This window comes from Gasterosteus aculeatus, chromosome 1 (genome assembly GCF_964276395.1).
Source record: "Gasterosteus aculeatus chromosome 1, fGasAcu3.hap1.1, whole genome shotgun sequence".
NCBI classification, from domain to species: Eukaryota; Metazoa; Chordata; class Actinopteri; order Perciformes; family Gasterosteidae; genus Gasterosteus; species Gasterosteus aculeatus.
This window is the reverse complement of record NC_135688.1, coordinates 8,763,417-8,784,575: the sequence shown is the minus strand read 5'-3', so window position 1 is coordinate 8,784,575 and position 21,159 is coordinate 8,763,417. Positions and strand designations below refer to the sequence as shown.

General features: G+C 46.1%; 1 protein-coding gene across 10 annotated transcripts; it reads left to right on the top strand.

Annotated features, from left to right (window-relative positions):
- The first annotated feature begins 3,942 nt into the window (after positions 1–3,942).
- septin4b (septin 4b) lies at positions 3,943–21,083 on the top strand. Of its 10 annotated transcripts, none has more exons than XM_040179800.2 (13): positions 11,378–11,548; positions 12,350–12,639; positions 13,374–13,688; positions 14,001–14,097; positions 14,206–14,292; positions 14,392–14,515; positions 14,716–14,850; positions 15,464–15,581; positions 15,719–15,820; positions 16,273–16,369; positions 16,556–16,718; positions 17,203–17,299; positions 18,656–21,083. In XM_040179800.2, the coding sequence occupies exons 2-13, from the start codon at positions 12,553–12,555 to the stop codon at positions 18,722–18,724; spliced, it is 1,491 nt and encodes a 496-aa protein (XP_040035734.2). In that variant the 5' UTR covers positions 11,378–11,548; positions 12,350–12,552; the 3' UTR covers positions 18,725–21,083. The 10 variants fall into 10 exon arrangements, with proteins under 10 accessions (XP_040035775.2, XP_077954383.1, XP_040035760.2 ...); XM_078098252.1 differs by having other exon boundaries at positions 11,408–11,548; positions 15,719–15,850; XM_040179791.2 differs by lacking the exon at positions 18,656–21,083 and having other exon boundaries at positions 17,203–18,033.
- Positions 21,084–21,159: the final 76 nt, after the last annotated feature.

Here is a 21,159-nt window from a genome sequence, read left to right as displayed (position 1 = left end):
TGCGTCTGTGTGTGAGATTACTGACTGACTGCTTTATTTGGTATTTACGCTCCCTAAGATCTAATGACTTCCTTATTTATACCGTTGGAAAACCTCATCCCGTCTTTTTTTTAGACTCCAGGTCATTGAAAGGAAACAAGAAAAAAAAAACATCCTGTAGTTTTAGCAGATTTACAGGGTTGCCGAGGGCAACTCTTTATAGGGTGATAGGCGGTGTTAATTCAGAACTTTCTCTCGGTAGCCTTAGTGTTTGTTTTCACTGGGCTTTTTAATGAAAGAGACTCCGTAAAGAGCTTTACAGCAGGTGGGCCCCTTTAAACTGTCTGTACAAAAGAAAGGGGTCACACACACATCGCCTGGGGATATTCTTAAATCAGCGCTGTAAAAAAACAAAACGGAAGAGAGCCCACAGCATTTCATTTGTCTTCGATTAGCTAGTGTGGGAAGAGCGTCTGCATCGCTGAGGCTGACCGCTAAATCAACCTCACGTTCAGCTGCAGAAGTGAGACTGGTGACCACTGCATGGACACCTCACGATAGAGTCTCTCAGATGGAAAGTTTCCAGAAAATGATCCCGCTGGGTCTCCTGGAGATGTCGGGGCGGAGAACAGAAGCCAAACCAACTTCATGCTCGCAGAGAAGCTCAGAAGAACTGTGATGTCATAAAGCCCCTAAGCAACTGTTATTTCGACTGCATGCTTCTCTGATGCCAGCCTCTTTTTTTATTTAATACTTTATGCTAAGGAGTCACCTCATTCTCTTTTTCTTTCCATTGCAGTGTTCCAATTCGTTTTACCAGCAGTTGGTATTGATTGAGGACCTTATGTCGAGTGTGTCAAGTGTACTGTGAGTGTTACTGAATGTACCCAAAGTGAATAGTCTTCATCGAAAATGATTCACTGAGTCTGAACGATCCCCTCCGGCTCCTGAACCGGAGGTGTCAGACCAGCGTGCGCTACTTAAACTCTCTCCTGTTGCACACAGGAGACTGCCAGCTGCCCAGTTTGAGATATTTATGATGGTGAGGAATGTGACGTATTTAGGAGCAGCCTGGAGGAGGAGGCCGAGCTTGCGGAGACGACCTCTAACGATGTGTTGCATCAAAATACTAAATACACACACGTCTGAGAGTTGGTCTTCAAACATGTCACGGTGTAACTTCCCAGCTGAGCAGTTTGAAGGGCTCTCACGTCAGTGAGACCCGAGCGGACGCGAGAGGCTGCGTTTGGGGCGCCGAACGCGGTGCAGCTTCCTCATCGTTCTGGTGCCGAGACCACGGGGAGAAAGTTAGTGGTCCGACGGTGAGATGCAGCTCCGAGACAGTGTTTCTCTAAAAGGACACATGTGGCCTCTTCCACTCGGACACTTTGGTTACGACATTGTTTTCCCTGGAAGAACCGCAGCATGAGTGGGCAGGAGAAAGAAAAAAAAGAGCTCAGCGTGACATCTTAAGACAACGTATACCACTTTTTTGGAGACATAAAATGAGCACTTTGGAAATGGCACAGCATTGCTGTCCAGATTCCATTGGCGCCACAATGGGTTGCCCCCTTTCTGCAGGAGAAGCCAAAGTGTTTTTAGAAAGTGCATGACAGACGTTGACTGGAATTCAGTGTATTTGCTTCGACTGCAATGAGTTTAGGGATGAGAAACGGGTATTCGGGAGCCGTCTTTTTCTTCCCGATCAGCTGTCTGGTCCACTGAGAGCCAGACTCTAGCGGGGGCCCGCTGAGCGAACCCCGCCTGCTGCTCTAGGAGCCTTGTGCTGGACTGGTGTCTGGGCTATTAATAGAGCTAGCCTGAGAATCCAGACGGAGGTCAGCCATCGGATTCCTGCTCCCAACTTGTGGAAGGGAGCAAGCGGGAAAATTCCCTCCCTGAAATTATGCATTTTTCACATTTCTATTCACGTAAACTTCAGCCCATGCAGATGCTGTGTGAGGCAGGAGTATCTGAGCCCGGCCAGCCGTCCTGTGCAGCCGCCTACCTCCTTTAAACCCGTGTCTGATTCACACAGTGCAGAGGACTCTACCCACGGGGCCGCGTTCTCTGCATCCCAACTAGATTATGTGTATTCCATTTAACATATTTCCACTGGAATTCTTCTTTAATCTCCTTTCAGTTTATTTTACATGATGTGCAGTTATTTAATTTTCCAAACTGCTGCCGTCTCGACAAGGTCAGCTTTGTCAGCAATCCGTCCTCTCACACACAATCGATGGTACACACAGAAGCGTCCGTGAACATAAACACTTAAGTCAAACACATCTGGAGTTTACGGCTTGACCCAGAGAGGGAGGGCAGGGGGCACTATTGCACACAAATTTAGACCCATGTCAACACAGGACGCTTATTCCTCAGTCACAGATGGCATGAACCCATTATAGTCCCTGCCAGATTAATGTCAGTGCACGCAGATTACCATCCTGTCCTCATCAGCACGTATGAGGGGTTAAACAGTGTCACTTTGACACAGTTATCGGTGTTTTTGTTTTGTATATATTGCATATACAATGACTTTGCACTTGTATTTACAAAATATTCTGGTCCTATCATTCCAAAATGTGTGCTGCGCTGACTTTGTGTAAACAAATCCCTATTTTAGATTGAGGGATTAAACTCGAACATCTGGTGGAATGACATTTTGAGAGCTTCTGCAACCGGAGCCTAAACTTTGTCAAGGGCTGGGAGCATTTCACTCTCTACAATACTTCTATTTTTAATGGTTTTATGGCCATATTGAGCTTGCATGGACTGCAGGAATGTAAATTTCATAGGCATATCCCTTGTGTCCTTTTGGGGTCGTGCCTGTGGAGTTCGGAGCGAGCAGACCCACAAGGAAAAAACCCTTGTGGGTCGTCAGATGTCATCGCAGTCTGTCTCTCTGTGTATCGGTCTCTTCATTGCTCAAAGCCTTTTTTTTTTCTCTCCCCTCTCGCCATCGTTCTGTCACTGTTGCTGATTCTTTCCCTGAACTTGCCCTTCACCCACAAGCTTCTCTCCACATCAGCGTTACGTCGTGACATAGAGGCTCGGGCCACGAAGACCTCCGAGGCTGCTGATGAGCGGAGCTTATCACTCCGTTCAGCTCGACCCGCACGCTTCGTGTTTCTGAGTGCAGCTTCCTCAAAAAGGCTTCAAAGAACCCTCAAAAGTTTTTCTTTTTTTTATTAGAATAAATACTCGCTGCATTAAAGGGAAGACTTTGATTATAAGGTATGTTACGGTAGATAGTAGTCTAAACTACACGTATACACTCCACTTATATTTCACTCCACTAAATCCTGCATCTATTCCACCGCACACAGGTCCCATCTGGTGCAATGACCCACTTTAAAAAGGAGAACGTCTGCTTTTGATAGTTTGTTCTACAGAAACCTAGAAATGATAGTTAGAGATTTCCCTTTTGGCCTTCAAGTAGCTCATAATATCAGCAGAGCTACTGTCTACATTCTACATTCATTGCTCAAGTGTTTTCACATCTGTTAGAGATCCTAATATAAAACTCGTGGCACGTAATTGTCCCTGTGGGGAGTAAATCTCGCTGTGAGAGACTGCAGGATGCCAGGTGTCTTGCTGACGTGCCGCTTCCTTTTGACACTCATTAGACACTTGAGGTGAGACTTCTGGGGACGCACACCATAAGATATTTATAATGTCATGCTCTCTCGTTCGCTTGAATTGCGGAAATCTGCAGAACTACTTCTCACGACTGAACACTTGTAGAAGAAGTGCTAACTCTGGCGCTGAACGGTTCAGTTGATGTGTGAGGGAGCAGACGAATAAATATCATCATGCCCCACTCAATGGACCCAAACATTTAGCTTTTTTTTACAGCTGTTTACTGAGAGTCTGGGTCTCTGTCGTCATCCCACTCCCTCTTCTTCCACCCCTGCTGCTCCGTGTCTGCAGCGGAGCACCAGCCGGTGGAGCCGGCGATGCGGCTCGTGTCCGCACGCAGCGTTACGTTATTGCCGACTCACCTGGGGGGGGCTGAGCGCTGCTGCTGCTGCTGCTGCTGCGTTTATTTGTCTCGGCCATCTGCAGAATGGTAAGCACAGCGTGTCGTCGGCGTTGTGGTGAGACGAGGGTGAAGCTCGGCCACCGGGCCGTAATGTGACCAGAGGACGGACAGTTTCATCAAGCTGTCTTTTTTTTTTTTGGCTTTCTGTTCAGCACAGTTTCCCCCGAACAAGCCTCCAGCGCGTGTGTTATAACGACAATAATGTGCTAATGAGCGTCTCATCCTCGTCTACGCCGTCTGCTTGTCTTGAGATTGAGCATTGAAATGCTTTTGGTGGTGACTGAGATGTACAGTAGTGTCTTTTTTCATCTGTAAGAGGCTGCTCCTGCCAGCCAGATGTTCCTGTATGTTTATTCCAGCTGTGCAGTAGCAGCTGACAGTCAACTGAATCCTACATGATGTTATTGCATGCAAACTACAACAAACATTGTATGTTCGAGCTGCTGAAGACACTGGGATCACAGAAGAGTTAATGGCAAGGCATCGTGTGTGTGTGTGTGTGTGTGTGTGTGTGTGTGTGTGTGTTGAGGTTTCCAATCTTTTTGTGCGGCTCCTGGTGTGTTTGGGCATCAAGATTAGAGGCCAGATTACATCCGGAGGTGGAGAACCGATGGGTAGGGAAAGAGGAAGGGGACAATTACGTGTAGGCCATCATGTGTGAGCCTGGGCACCGCCCCAGGACTCATCGACGCCGTCTGTTTCGCTCACAAGGAGGATAAATACCTCTTAAATCCAAAAACGGAATCAGCAGAAATCATTCTATTTTTTATTTTATTATTATTATTTTCTATATTTTTCTCTTTACAAACTGGTAGACTACTGCTTAACCACATAAGACGGCGGAGACTGATGAGGGCCACATGGTTGCAAATCATCTCCACAGCAGGCTCATCTATGGTTGAAGGGCAGATGTGTCGGACGTGCTCCTCCAGCTTTTGAAATATGAGATAAACTGTCACTCGGGAAGGAAGAACGGCACCGTGAACAGGCCGGTTGGGCTCTTTACAAATATTGGATCGGGGTGAAACATCATGATCTTGGGATCTTTTTGCAGTTCTTGGGGATTTTCCCGTGAAAACACATTATAAAAAGACAGTGTAGTGCAGTGTAATTACACATTCAATCCGTATTGTTGTTTCAGGGCTTAACAAAAGCACATTTGCGTTTCCCGCCACGCTCCGCTTTCAACACAGCAGATGGCAGAGGATGTTAAAGTAGCAGGAAAAGCTGCAAGTTGTTCACAGATTATCTGTCAGGTGTACTTATTTTTTCCGGTGGCGCACATTTACACAGACGTCAAGCTTTCCCTGCCCTCGGGGCCGACCTCCCGCAGAAGTAACGAACCTCTGACTAGTCAAACTACGTTTGCTCCGTTTCCACCCGAACGGCACATTTGGTCAAGACAGGAAACCCGGCCGAGACGCTGATGTAATTTCTCTTATTGAATCTGGTCAGGACACAATGCCGACCGTGTTTCTGTTTCTCCAGGAGCGCTGAGATAAGGGCCAAATCGCACAAGGTGGTCCTGTGTTCGTGCAATGTGGGAGCTGCGCTGGCTGGAATCCAGCATTGCAGAAGCGCGACAACCTGGTGACTCTTCCCCCTCGCCGGGGCCACGCCGAGTTCACCAGCCGGCAGATGTTGGGCTTGTTTTGTCTGACCGTCGCCTTTTGCCCCACAGGTGTTGCTCTTTGGGGGCTGTTCACTCTTAAGCAATACCGCAAGATGGGATCACTGGAAACCAATAGACGTGATCATTCCTGCTGCTGGTGTTGAATGATGGCTGGGAACGGGCATCACAGCTCATTAAAGCAGCCAGGTCTCGGCCAGAGACGGCGATATTAAAGCGCCGTGGAGAAGCCGGCGCCCTTGTTGTGGCTTCTCAGGAGCGATTCCAGCGCCGTGTGCGTGTGCGTGTGTGTGTGTGTGTGTGTGTGTGTGTGTGTGATTGTGATAGGCTCTAAATCTGCTTGATGTTATAACGATTCTTTCTTAATTCAGCCAGGTCACATTATAGCGTCCATGCTTCTTGCTAATGATGCTTCTCAAGCTGTTGGAAAAGATAACAAACCAAACAGTGCATACACCCCAAAACTAAGGACATAATTCTTATTGCCATAATTGCCCCTCCACCCCCTTGTTTTCTAGATCTCAGTCAAGATGAATTTCCAAAATAGGAGAAATGTAGCTAAAAGCTGGTTCATGTTTTGGGTCAGTGGACGTGCAGACTGGACCAGCCACAGGTGACTACCAGCGAATACTGTCGCTCATAAACCTTTAAAAGACTGGAATGTAATGTACTGTGGGATTTTAAAACGAGTCAGAGGAATTCTCTTAATCGGGAAAAGCCTCTCCCTTTCTTTAAGTCGTACAGCCGAAAGCGCACACACACACACACACACACCGAGTCACATGAGCCTTTGTTGCACCAGGCCACTTTTTAAGGGGGGAAAAAACAAAGTGAGAAAAGGGCTTCAGCCGCTTTCCAACAGGAATCTCGATGTCCGATAAAGGGCCTTAATTGAATGGAGGAGGAAGTGCAGGAAGTGTAAGTTCAGCGGGTCCGTCGTCCTTCGCCATTGTTGAACAATATTTATGTTCCTGGTGGATTCTGCTTCAGAGGGCGTCAGCACCCAGCCACTGTTCACCCACTTTCTCACACTGTGCAGGAGAAAATGTATATCCAATTCAAAGTTTCTGCGTGTTTTCTGCATATTTTCCTGTTGACCTCAAACTGAAACAGGTCGTCCTTTCTTTCCTCCAGCTTGTGTGTGCGGAGCCGGCGTGTACACCGTGAACTTGTAGTGGAGACCATATTGTGACAACAAACTCATCATTCCCAGCGAAGAAAAGCTTTTCCTTCATAATTTTACACATCTGTGCGCATCTAGACAGGTACGCGTGTGCGTGTGCGTGTGTGTGTGTGCCATGCAACACACCTGCAGCCCCTTCAGCAGCTGTTTATCTGTAGTCCAGCTGTTTCTTTTCCAGTCGTGAGCAGCAGGTGGCACTGCCCTCTCTCCGCTGCGTGCTCCCCATGGGGCACAGCTGCACGCTCTACAACAAGTAGAGACGTCATTTGGCGCTCCACGCACACACACACACACACACAACGCCCGGCTCTGTGGGGACGAGCCGCTCCGTTGGCTTGGATCTTCTCTGAAATACCATCTTAATTACCACCGGGCATGTGACCCTCACGCCACCAGAGATGGCCCGTGTGTGTGTGTGTGTGTGTGTGTGTGTGTGTGTGTGTGTGTGTGTGTGTGTGTGGCCTGAGATTGTGTATCTAAAAGCCATCCACCCCTCGGGCACCGTCAGCCCTTTCAGGCGCTCCGGGTTAATCGCTCTGGTGATGAGCGCCGGCCAGAGAGGTCCGTGGGCGGACCTCAACTCGTCTCCCCGGAGTCTTTCCCGACAGGAAGTAACGCCTCCCGTCTGTAAGACGAAACGCTGCCCCCCCTCATCACGGCCTGCTCCGTGCGTGTCACATTGAGGGGGATTTGCCGACTGTGTGGTTGGCTGGACTGGCGGGTCTGTTGACCTGATACTGTTTGTGTTGCTCCCCGGCTCTTACTTATGGTAGTCATTACTGCTGTGTTGGCACACTTTGCGGCGTGAGCTGTTGAGATTGGGATCGCGTTACGTCGAGTTCTTCCTCCCATAAGCAGAAAATCAACTCCCTGCTGAATTGTGCATTTTGTTTCCTTTTTTCCTTCCCAAGTCAAACTGAAATACTGAAGTTTCTATCCCAGGCACACGCTGGACTTTTCAAACCGTGCCCTCTGTATGTGTGGTTGAGAAATATCTCTTTTTAAATGCCACACAGTATATAGATTAGAGTCATTAAGCTCATTCGCGTCTCTACAACACCCAACGCAATAACGTAATCACAAAATCCGCATTCCTTAAGAATGTGTGAGTATTGTAAGACTTGCCAGGCTCAGAGAACCACCAAGATTAATGGAAAGGCTTTGTGCTGTGGCCCATTTAAGTGTGTGTGTGTGTGTGTGTGTGTGTGTGTGAGAAAGTGTATTCGATACAAAGATTATTTGTAGCATGTAGGCCATAAGTCACCTCTCCTCCCCATCATGAACACACACGCACACTCTCACAGATTTGCCTGGTACCACCCGGGCCCTGGCGATGCCAGCTGGACGGTCTGGGTTGGATGTGACGGCCTTTGTAAGAAGTCTGTGATGTGAGGCAGCTCATCTGCATATCAGCTCGCAGATTGGGCTTTTGAGACTTTCGAAATCCTCCAGATGCAGAGTGGCACACATCGACCTGTGTACCGGTTTATACATTTAAAAAAAAAAGACCTTTCCAGATCAAGTATGTGGGGGTGAGGGGAGTTGGAACAGAACTGGATGCCATCTGACTGGTGAGGCGGGGAAAATAGGTGTGCTTATGTAACGTGGGGTTCCCTGAAACGAGTGGAAAAGTGACATTCAGTCCAAGGAGCTTTGCGAAGGCCTTTTTTCTGCTGATCTCTCTTGCAACTATCGGAGTACCGGTTCTGAACGGATAATATGGCAGCAAAAACGGAACCGAACACTCATGCAGAGGTATGTGCTTGTGCAATTTGTTTGTGGGCCGCTGTTTTTTTTTTTTTTTTTTTGGCTGCAGATTTTCCCTACTGTTGCATATACAGTGCACATGTGCCCGGGTGTCGATCATCCACGTATGAGCCGGACTGTTCTTCTGCATGTGACATGGCTTTGTGCTCTCACACTAACTTGTCATAATTTTTTTTCTGCGGAGCCACTGAGAGGTTTTTATTTTGTTTCCCACGTGAGTGCTAAGACACCGTGTGGAGCTTTTCCCCGCCGTCCACCTCTTAAGATGTTAAAGCCCACGTTTATTGATCCGATGTGACAGCTAAATGCATCGAGAGCATCTCTGATGGTGGGAGACACTGACAGGAATTCCTTTGGGGCAGAGCTGCAGGAACCTCACGGTGGAGTGGCTTCTTTTCACCCCAATCTGGCACACAGGGAATGGAAGTTTTCATTGGGAATTCTGTTTTACTGAATTCATGGGAAGTTTCGGTCACATGGAGATGTATCAGCTCTGTAGCTGCAGGTGTGTGTGTGTGTGGTGAAGGGGGAATACTTATGTCCCCCTGTGTCCCCCTCTGCACTGGGGCAGCTTCACACAGAGTCCCGCTATAACAATCTAAATAACCTGCAGCATTCAAACAGGGCGCACGTGTCTCACTTCACCACCTGCTACTGCACTACAACAGGGAAACCTCGCTGGTATTCACCCTTTGCCATCGACAACATTCACTTTTTTGCAATAGGAATAAAAAATACAACCAGAGCTTAAGATCACAGTGTGTACAAATGCGTTGCTGCTGCGGCCCCACTTTATGCCTCATGTCCCTCGTGTCCCACACTTATTATTATGAACGCATTCCTGCCAGCTGGGGCAAAGCATGCCAAGCTAAAATGATGTAGCTTTCTTTGAATAATAGCATAGTAATTATTGCAGCTGGATTATAAATGACTCTGTCGACTGCGTTTCCTCCCAAGCTGGAATGTGCTTTCATCACAGGAGGTCAACAACGGCGTGCTGCTTCGTTTCTTTGACTTCTGGCAATTTCCCATGTCACACAGCGGGAGCATTTCCCACCCGAGAGCTGCGATTCATGCAGCAAATCATCATCCGTCAGCACCGCGGCAGCCAACACCAACAAAGCAGACGTAAACCGCACGACTTCGTGCACGTTCAGGTTGAACTGGGTTTCAGCAATGTGGGAGAGTCTTTAAACCCGAAGACGTTTGAGTTAGTTGAAGACTTATTTGTACCAAAATACCCATGAAGTGTTTTGTTTGTTGTTTTAGCGTGTTTGATGCATTTCCAGCCGTGTGTCGGTGGCTTCATTGTGCCTCTCCGGAGTCTGAGGGTTTATTCAACCATTTTCTTCACTGACAAACTCTGCACGGCATCCCAGCGTATGGAGGCTGCTTATTTGTCACAGTGGACAAACCCTCAAGAGGAACTGAAATGTCGGTTTTGGCTGGTTATGGAAATTGTTATTGGTTCAGGTCTCCGCTGTGACTGAGTTAGTTTGTCTCACCAGAGCCCAATTGATGTTCGCTTGGAAAGTCAATCATGTGTTTCATCAGTATATTGGTTTGTCTGCTACACACACGATAGCCTGCCGTTGGTTTTCTATTGGCTGAGCACAGCAAAGATTGATTGTTGGCAGAGAGTACATGTTTGACTTTGGATGATGTTATTTACACTCAACTGTGAGCAAACTTACTTAAATTTAAACTCACCCGCCAACGTTCGGAGGAATTCCAACAAATTATCATGTTTTTTTATTTGACTCCGTAGTTAAAAGTGGGTTTATGAGCCATGTTGGCTCATTGGGGCCATTTAGAATTTGTAACAACAGTTTTGTGTCTCACTTTTAGAGTTGACGAGTTAGTAGCACAGACTTGAGACCTCCACCTGGGAAGAGGTCGATATGTGGAAGACAGAAGTTCAGCGGGAATCTGAAAAGGCCTCATAAAGCTCACGACTAGTGGAAATATTTGCATGTGTAAAAAGTGCTGAAAGTAAGAATCGGATTAAATCTCTTCCTTTAGGATCTGTTAGATTACTGAAGCATAATGATTCTCCCATACTGGTTTTCCTCAAGGCAGGAGCGCGATCACAAATGTCAAACCCGGAGCTTTTTTGTGGGCTGCATCACATCATCTTGTTATTTTGTCCCCCCAGTTGACTGTCAGGATATCAAATTAAGAGCTTAAGAGAAAACGTATGTGTTTTTGGCCTCCAGGGCTGACATGCATGAAACAATGAAATTCCTTCCCTGTGTATTTTTAACTTGAATATATAATCACACAGCAGGGGCCGATAACCTGGCTCGTTCAGTTGGAGAGGAAAACGTTCTGACTTCAGAGTGCTCAGTGGAAACTAGGCCGATGCCTCATGGGTTTAGATTTAAAGAACGAGCAGTTTGGCTTGCAGACGAAAGCTGTGACCCAGGACCCTCGAAGGGTCCACATTAAGAGAAGCCACCTTTGGAAAGTGGTCAGACAGAAAATACACAACCGTGAACATCTCCTTAATGTGGAATGTGAAGGCAAACACCTTCTAAATAGTTTCTAGTCAATTGATTCATAAGTTAGTGAATTCATGTTTGATACAGCAGTTGTGGGGGGGGTTTGTGGGGATGTTGAGCAGCATTGGGGGGGGGGACACATGTTCAATCCCCCATAGAGGTTTATTGTGACGCTGAACCATCAAGGTGTGTTAACAGGATAATCGCCTCGTACTGCTACAAAGCTGTGAGCGCGTTCAGCCTCGTGACGCGTGGCTCGTCAATTCCGTCCAAAATCAGTCCAGTGGCTCGATGGTGCTGAAGGGCGTCGCGTCCTCTGGGATGGAGGCGTATAAATGCCCGAGCCGCCGGCTCGCTGCTTCCTGCTGCAGCGGTCGTGGCGAGCAGTGCGCGCGGAGGCAACGAGAGGAGGCTTTTCTGTGCTGATTTTGAAGGGACCACAGGTGAGGCCACGCGTGGGAGGTGGGAGGGGGGGGGGGGGGGGGGGGTTGTGATGCAGCTTTCGTAAAGAAGAAAGCTTTCGTGTGTTTTGACTGCTGCTTCTGTAGAAACGTCAGTAGTGATGTTCTTTTTGTCAGATTCCATCCGATGGTGTGGTTCTCTCAGCCGGTTTGCTTTAACACCCAAAATAGGAGGGAAATGGGATTATAGTTCTGATCAGTTTGTCTGCAAAGTGGTCAGAGCTTTGCAGTCAACCATTTTTTTTTTTTTTTTTTTATGTGGGTCACAGGACCAACTGCGTTGGACATTGATTTTACATTGAAAGCAGGTCACTGATTTTCAAACTATCAATTTCCCTTCTGCCCTGAAGCTCTGTACCCAGCTTAATTCAAACTGTCGGCCCTGAATGGAGGTCATAAACGTATTGGGGACTGAAATGGAATGAGTCACGTTTATTTTTTTGGTTACACACTGATATCAAACTCCAGAGTGTCTCTAGTCTGGACCGACTCGGGCAGAGGTTTGACTCTTTGTGTTTTACTTTGCTCCCACATTGTGGCACAGATGATCTCATCTGCTGGCACTGCGTCTGATGGTGCATTGTTGGTGCCTGAGACACTGACTAGACTGATATCAGAGAATCTAATAACATTAAGCACTCAGGCCACCGGTGGAAGACGTTACGCACCGCTCAACCATCCCCCTGGTGACTTGTATCTTCTCTGCAATCACGCCATTTCCTGTGGTAAATGGTACGATGTTGTAACTTTTGCTTTATTTTATTTTTTTCCCCTCTTCTTCAGTCTTGTTTTCCGCCCTTCCTGAACGCTCCTTCCTTTCGTCCCATCGCCCACGCCTCTCGATCCCCGTGCACCTTGTTTCCTCGTGGCGGACCCCCTGCGCCTCCCTCCCCTCCCTGTCCTCCCTGTTCCGAAACCCCCCCCTCCGGGCGTGATTGCTCCCTTCTGGTTGTGAGATTGCAGAGTGCACCGTGTCCCCGGTTGCAATGGAGGACGGTGCCCACGAGGCTCACGCTTCATCGGACGAGCACGAGTCCTTAGCTGCCTCCCCTAATCACCATGATGCTGAACAGGTAGCAGTGATGTGGCCCACTCAAAAAACCCAAAACAAACCCCTCATTTTACCCCCCATATAGTGGCAGACTTTACCTGTTAAGCCCTGAAGATAATTATAGTTATTTTACATACAGCCTCGTAACTTCATCTACCACATGATACGGGTGCAGAGTCACACTACGGGCCGACTGCTGAATTTAAATTGCCTCATTTAATTCCTCATGCTTTCTGTGGACCATTGCATAATTTAGGTCTGTTCTCCACTAGCAGGGAAACTAGTTTGTGGTAACTGGAGTATGCACAACACCCTACACCTCCTCTGTGTGTCCGCTTTCAGGAAAAGCTTATAATTAATTTTATTTTGGTGATTTGACCTGTATGCCCGTCCTCTAATAACAACCATGAGGAAAGGCCTTTTGGCTTTACGTTAGCACTGCGAAATTGACTTGAAGTGGTCAGGACATTTATAGTTTATGATGTAGGAAAGTCACTCTCTGCTTCCAGGAATGTGGGATTAAGTGCACATCCAAGTGCCACAGCTTATTCAACATTAGTTTTATCTCAATTACATAACACACAAACACAGTGAGAAAGATTTCTTTTGACATTCTGACATTCTACGTCACCACGAGATATTGCAGCCGTTTCTAAAATGTTCCTCCCGTCTGGATCTCGACCCTTTTCCCCCTCCTCAATACAACCTGAACTTGTTTCCGCCTCACGCACCCCTTCCGCCGTGTCGTCTCTCTAGCATTCATGCCATTCGGACGACTCGGAGGTGGAGAACATTATGCAAGAGCCTCCCCACCCAGCAGGGCGCGACAGCCCCGACCTCCTCCCCGGCCCCCGCGGCCGTGAGCCCGACAGGGCGGCTGAGGGCAAAGACCGCCCTCACACCCCGTCACAGTTGCACCTCCCCGCGGCGGCCCGGGCGCAGTCGGGTTCACGCTCTGAACCCCGACTACCGCGGCGCCAAAGTGCGGAGTTTGACTTGTCGTCGGTCCCAATCAGTCCCACCAGGCCCAAGAGTCCCTGGGGTCCATTTGACCCGTACAACAACAACGAGGTAACAAGGGGCCGGGACTGGACGAGTTGTGTGTGTGTGTGTGTGGTTGAGTTCCGCTGCGGAGGCCGCGTTGTTGTTGATGCTCAGACTGAGCTATAATTTGTTGTTGCTGCGTGGCCTAAAAAAAAAAAAGGTGATTCTCTGGTGGAGCAGGTTGTGATTTGAGCTTTGAGGTCGTAGTGATGCGTTTTCGTTGTTGATTGAGGTGTCAAACTTTTGGAGTGGTTGATCACAGAGCTGCATAGTTCAAGTCATGCAGGGTAATGTGTGCTTCCCTGATGTCTTATTTCATCTTTTCTTTGTGTTTTTCAGGACCAGGACAAGGAATATGTGGGTTTTGCAACGCTGCCAAACCAGGTTCACCGCAAGTCAGTGAAGAAGGGATTTGACTTCACGCTCATGGTGGCAGGTAAATCCCGCTGTGCACATTAGCAGGCATTTGATCTTAAGCCCGCTGTTTAGTTCAAAGAGACTGAAAAGTCTTGCTTTTTTTTTCTGTGTTGTTTTTTGTTTGAAGGGGAGTCCGGCCTGGGAAAGTCCACCCTGGTCAACAGTCTCTTTCTCACAGATCTTTACAAAGATAGGAAGCTGCTCAATGCTGAAGGTGAGGGAGCCCCAGCTTTTGATGTACTTTTTCTCACCATTTGCTCTCCCGTGTGTCGTGGCTGATATTGACAGCCGTGCGTTTGTGTCCTTTCCGTAGAGCGGATCACACAAACTGTAGAAATCACCAAGCACACAGTGGATATAGAAGAGAAAGGTGTCAAACTGAAGCTCACCATCGTGGACACGCCCGGGTTTGGGGATGCTGTAAACAACACCGAATGGTACACGACAAACATCTTCACGGATCAACCCGAAAAGAAAGACAATGACCAAAAAATGAAAATATTCAAAGAGCAAAGAGAAAAAAAATCTCTTTTTAGCTTTGTTGTGTTTATAAATAGTCCCGCGCAGTATTTCGGGTGTTGCCGTGGGGGTGCGTTGCCTTGGAGACTAAATATCCCCCCGTGTGCTTCTGCTCCAGCTGGAAGTCCGTGGCCGACTACATCGACCAGCAGTTCGAGCAGTACTTCAGGGACGAGAGCGGCCTCAACCGCAAGAACATCCAGGACAACCGCGTACACTGCTGCCTCTACTTCATCTCGCCCTTCGGCCACGGGTACGACGCATCCTCGGTGCTGCCTGGGGTTTAGCTAGCCTCCCTCCCTCTCTCTGTCGAATGTCAAACCCTCTCTGCTGCAGTGGTGATGTCTGTGCTGCAGGAGTTTACATCAGAACAGTGACGACCTTTTTACTTTCACATGGCGTGCGTGGCAACATACAACCTTTTGCCTTTCTGTGCAAACACAACCACCTTTCTGTTTCATGCCGGTTTTTTACCTGCAGTGCCGTGAGTTGTTAAATGCAGCCGCCGGCTGCGCGAAGTTTAAAGCGATTCTCATCCGCCTTCAGGTGAATTTATATCGCAGGACTCTAATCGTTTGTTTGTGCCGATGCGGCGCTTTTTGCCGCAGTTGTGCTGCAGTTGTCGTTCCACATCACAGTCCTCATTAAAGAACAAACTTGCCTCCAGCCGATCATTCTAGAAGTGCAGCGACGGAGAAACATCCCCCTCTGTTGATGAGCGTCAGTCATTACTCATTAGAGAGTGAGAGGTCACTAAGGGAGGGCAGCTGTTCACGTTAGCTTAAGATAGACGTTGTATCGTTCACTTTGAGGGATTTGTGTCTCACCGTCTTTCTGTGTACACGTTTGTTTCATGTCTCCTGCAGCCTGCGGCCTCTGGATGTGGAGTTTATGAAAGCTCTTCACGAAAAGGTCAACATCGTCCCCATTTTGGCCAAAGCCGACACACTCACGCCTGCTGAGGTCAAGAAGAAGAAATTCAAGGCAAGGCTGATCGCGATCAAAGGACTTCTCATCTATACGTGTGTCTCCTCCCTCAAAGGACACTCTCCCTACTTAGCAGAGATTCACAGGACTCGTTTTTTCACTCCGTACTTTCTCTGTCGCTTGTCTCCCCGTAGATCCGAGAGGAGATCGAGCAGTATGGTATCAAGATATACCAGTTCCCTGACTGTGACTCAGACGAAGATGATGACTTTAAGCAGCAGGACCATCAGCTGAAGGTACGAGCCAGAGATGCCAGCTGTCTTCAGGTGGATAATTTAATAACCCGAGAAACTGCACATTTATTTTCTGATCGTGCCCGAAAACGTTTTGCACTTCGTTGAATGAATACTTGCACCGTATAACACAAGACTTTGGCAGTCAGTCCACTGCAGACTTCACAGACTAGATGAGTCAACCGTGTTTAGCTCTCCATCATAAGCTGGCCGTCATTGTGCCCGTATTTGTCTCTCTGCGTCCGTCTGAATAGGAAATTATTTAAATAATTCATACCAAAGACATGCAGTGGAGTCTGGATTTTAGGAGTATGAATATGGAAACAAGGAGTAAAATGTGGAAAAGACAAAGTAAACCCACGTGCACTGCGTCCAAACGTAACTCCTCCACACTCTCGCCTGCCACATCTCTCTGCCGGCATTTTAATTTGGCCCTTTTCTGTTCCCCCAACAAGGAGAGCATCCCCTTCGCCGTGATCGGCAGCAACACGGTGGTGGAGGCCAAAGGGAAGCGGGTGCGAGGCCGTCTCTATCCCTGGGGCATCGTGGAAGGTAGGCCCGCCCCCTCGCCACCCCCATCACGTGAACGTACAGTCCGCCTTTAGAGGCGCCGCGTGCATGAATGCCCGTCTTCCTTTGATTCTCCATTGATTCTCCACGCGTTTTCGTTGAGCGTTGCCCGCGCTGGTTCGGTGCAAACAACTGGTCGAGACTGATCCTCTCACTCCCACTTTGCAGTGGAGAACTCGGCCCACTGTGACTTCGTGAAGCTGAGGAACATGCTTGTTCGCACGCACATGCAAGATCTGAAGGACGTCACCCGGGAGACTCACTACGAGAACTACAGAGCCCACTGCATCCAGAACATGACCCGCATGGTTGTGAAGGAACGCAACCGCAAGTACGCTTGAACTGGAGCAAGGGGGTCCTTTTACATACTGCAACCAATATGAAGAGTAAACATATATAGACGTTTGTAGACCATACTTTTGAAGAGGAAATCCTTTTTTAAGAGGTCTATTGATACGATTTTGTCCTTTATCCATCCTACGGACACATTGAAATAACTTTCAATCATATATATATTTTTCTTAGTAATTCAACAGTCTGTTTACAGCATTATTTCGACAGCAACTAGTTACCTAGCACCTGGGGAAGATTTCTCGTGCTATGCACATGCCTGGTTTTGGCTTGTGACACTGATGATCTGACATAGGTCTGGTGTCTGTGTACATAGTGCCTGTATTCTCTTGGTAGGGTGATGTTGTGTTGTGTGATATCGTGTAATTCACTTAAACGGTCCAGATCCATCTAGCATTGCGGGCTCACTCTTTACGGTACAGTAGATGTTTAATTTTCTCACCATGACGTGCATCTCTCCGCAGTAAACTGACCAGGGAGAGCGGCACCGACTTCCCCATCCCGGTGGTGCCCGCCGTGGGTGACGAGACAGAAAAGCTCATCCGAGAGAAAGATGAGGAGGTACGGCACGCCGAGCAACAGCGGGACTCGCACAGCCAACACGAGCACGAGTGTGAACAAAGTGCCGCCCCCCACGAGAACCCCGAGCCTCCGCCCCGCGCAGAGACGCCCTCGGATCAGAGAGACCTTTCCGATGAAGCCCTCTGAGTGTCTCTAGGACACCGATGTTTTTCTTTGAAGCACATTCAGATCATGTTTTCTGAGGCTGACAATGAGTAGCCTTAAAAAACATGAATTGGTGTAATTATACATTCAGAACCTTAACCCCCCCCCGGCCCCCCGTCCGTCCTTGAGTTTGAACTGATGGTAGGAAAAGACCAATGTTTTATAATACCACTGGTTGAAAACCGGCATTGGTAAAAACTTCCATTGCAGGTTTTATATTGCGGTGCATACAAGAAATTAGTATTGTTAGAATTTAACAGACTGACAACAGATATTTAAAGGCTAAAATGCCATGAAATATGCTTTGGTTAGAGGATATGATGAAATAATACCTCTTCTGTAGATGTAAAAGTAATACTTTTAGGCTCCATTTATTATTACATACCCGTTTTCCGACAAAGTGTGACGTGTTTTCAGGTAAGTCAACAAAAGACGAAAGCAGACACACACATCATTGTAGATGGTGTGAGTTTTCATATTAATGAAAGATCTGTGTGTGGTGAATGATCATCATCCCGACTTCCCCACTATATCTATTTATTTTAAATAAAGAGATTTTTTTCTTTCAAGTGTTTTTTTTGTGGAACCAGTATTAGCATGTGGTTAAACAATAGATTTGCAACAATCAATTAATCTGAAGCATTTTTCTTTTACAATCGTTTCGTTCGTTGTCTGCCAAGAATATTTGTCTCCGCTCAGCCAACAAGTCATTTGGTCCTGTGATTGTGGGCTGTGATGGTTATTTCACCGTGTCTTTGTGTGTGTGTGTGACTATAAGAACAATCTAAACTGTGACACTGCACATTCTCACTGTGTGTTTGAGACTGGAAAATGATGAGCGCAAACCCAACACGCACCGCTCTGCACACATCACGGCACGTACGGTCGTATGTTGGTTCTCCAACAAAAGTTAAGCTAAATCGGAGAGAACAAATATTCACGTTTGAATTCTTTGAACCATAAGAGAAAAGAACTGCATGTGATGCGAGTACGTTTTACTGCTTTTGTAACACAAAGGCCGATCGTTTTGCCTGCAGTGTGGATAAAGTGGCAGCTGGAGGAGCCAGCCGCTCCTTACAGATGTTCAGCCCTTCTCACGTGTTCTGCAGAGAGCAGTCTGGCATCATGAGTGTCTCTTGAATTCCCCGCTCGGTCACGTGTGAATAATTATTGTCTCCCCTCTGCTCACAGTTGCGGCGGATGCAGGCGATGCTGCAGAGGATCCAGGATCAAATGCACACTCAGAAGGAAGGCTATTAACGCAGGACGAGCGCCGGGGTGCACGTCTCTGTGTTTCAGAAGACAAACTAGTCCCCCGGGGAAAGTTTTTATTCCATCCTCGAACGTTGACGTCCGGCCAACCACCACTGAACCTCATCTGTAGCACGTAACACTTGGATCAGGGAGCTGCGAGGAGGCGGTAAGATGCTCTGACATTTGCAGGCCTCCCTTTCTCCTCTCTGACACGATGGCCTCACTCGCCGCCAAAACACACTCGCCCCTCCACTCCTCTGCTTTCTGATTTGTCAACATGTTTAAAGGATTCAAAAGATGTTTGTGTGAATGACAAGAGGGGCGCATGTTGCGATCAGATTTTTCCAATATATGAACTTTATTTAGTCACATGATCACAGGGTTATTCTATTTTTACATGATCTTATATGAGGTTTACATGTCATGGCCTACTTTTTTTTTTGTTGGTTTGTTTTACATATTGTAATAATTTAATTTTCTATATTATGCTCATAAATATAGTTGTATTGCTTTTCTTCTTTTATGTGCTCCTGGTTGTATTTAAACTACACATCTTGACATTGTGTATAGATGACTGTTTTATTTGTATTTCTCTTCATCTGAGGTTCTTGCTGTTTAATTTGGTTTAATCTTAATCTGCGGATCGTTTAGGTTCATTCAGACTTTGCTTTATCAGCATCTGCATGTGTATCATAGTTGCCCCCTCTGCTTCCCAACAGCATGGATGTTAGTTACTCCACTCAATGCAAAGCTTACTGTACTGTTTGCATTTAAATAATCCACCTTTTATAAAAACAAAGTAGTATAAACTGCAGAATTTACCCCAAACAGAGTTCTTCCTCCAGAACTGCTGATGACGTCTAGTCGTTGGTGTGGATTAGGATTTAGGGGGCAAAGGTTGCAGTAAAGGCCATGCAGTGTATTTATTTTTGCATGTGTTCTGTGAAGGTTTTTTTCAGATTGCAGATCAATTTAGTGATCAGGTTATTTGCGGGCAATGGAAATATGTAGCTACTTAATGGTTGGGGAGAAAATATTGAGAGGAGGTGGAGGAGGTTTTTTTTAATTTAACTTTGGTTGGTATAGTTGTGTCCAAGGGATATAAAATGTGTGCTAATTGTAACGTTACCAAAGCCAACAATGACAAACTTAATTGATTTGAGTTTTTCAATTTGCAAAATAAGTTTTGTATTGACAAGCTAATGAAAAAAAATAATGCGTTTAACATTATTTTGCTAATCTTTTCTATGTTCCCAAATATAAATCAATGGAATGTTGTTACCTTTATGTTAAAAAAAGACATTCCACGAGATTCTGTCCCAGAGTCAGGTATTAGTTTTTTTTTTATATCAAATTTGTCTTGTTATCCTACTTTTTGAAATACATTTATGTAATAAATTTAAAAATGAAATGCAAATGGAGAGTACGATATGTACAAATTCTAATGTCGTAATAAAAAATAAATATAATACTGAGTCTCCATCAGACATTGGGTTTAGCTTTTATGTTGTGAAATGTGCGCTGAATTGAGTGCTTTGAGTTTATTTTAATAAAAGAGTTGAACCTGTAAAACACTTTAATCAACTAATCCTACATGATAATGTCCATCATTACACACTATGTGTGTTTATAACCAACATTCCTCGTTGCTTGCATGTCTTCTATGTTCTACAGTGTGATTGGTTGCCTTTTATTTTCAGTAGCAAAGATCAGAAAACCTGCCCTTGTTCAAAAGTAGTGGCCTGAATGTACCGTGAACAAAAACAACGGTTTGGAACTATGTTGACTTGATCTTTATTTAATTACTTTACTACAACTTTTTTTACATTTTATGACATTGGCGTACTGACTGAAAAGAAAGCAACCGTTTTGGATACCATACCATTACTTTTTAATGTCATTCTGATATTCCATAACTGTCGAAGACAATTTGGCATAATATACAATTACATTTTTTATTTTCTTTACACACTATGACTTCTAATGACATGTTTATACCACTATACTATATTTCATATTACATACTATGACTTTTTAAAAACATTTTGATTACTTTAGTAGGCCTATGCCTGTGATTGTTTATTCTTTTGATGACAATATTCTTAATTCTCATTTAGTATGTCATTAAACATCTTGGAATATTTTATTCAAATCCAACGGATAAAGTCAAAGTAGACTGTCATTAAATGTTACTGTAAAGTTGCCTAATGTATCATAAATGTAAAAGTCATTGTACAAAATGACTCCTAGTACATGAGGCCTATTTATTCTATTCTAAAGTGTGTTTAAAGAAGTAATGTTCTAACGTGCCAAAAAACAAAATTTTTTAATGTAAATGTATAAAAATAAAATTTCTAAAGGTCATGTTGTAGTACGAAAGAAACAAATAGCCAATTTTTTTTTACACCATACAATATTTTGGCCTTTTACATTTCAATGTA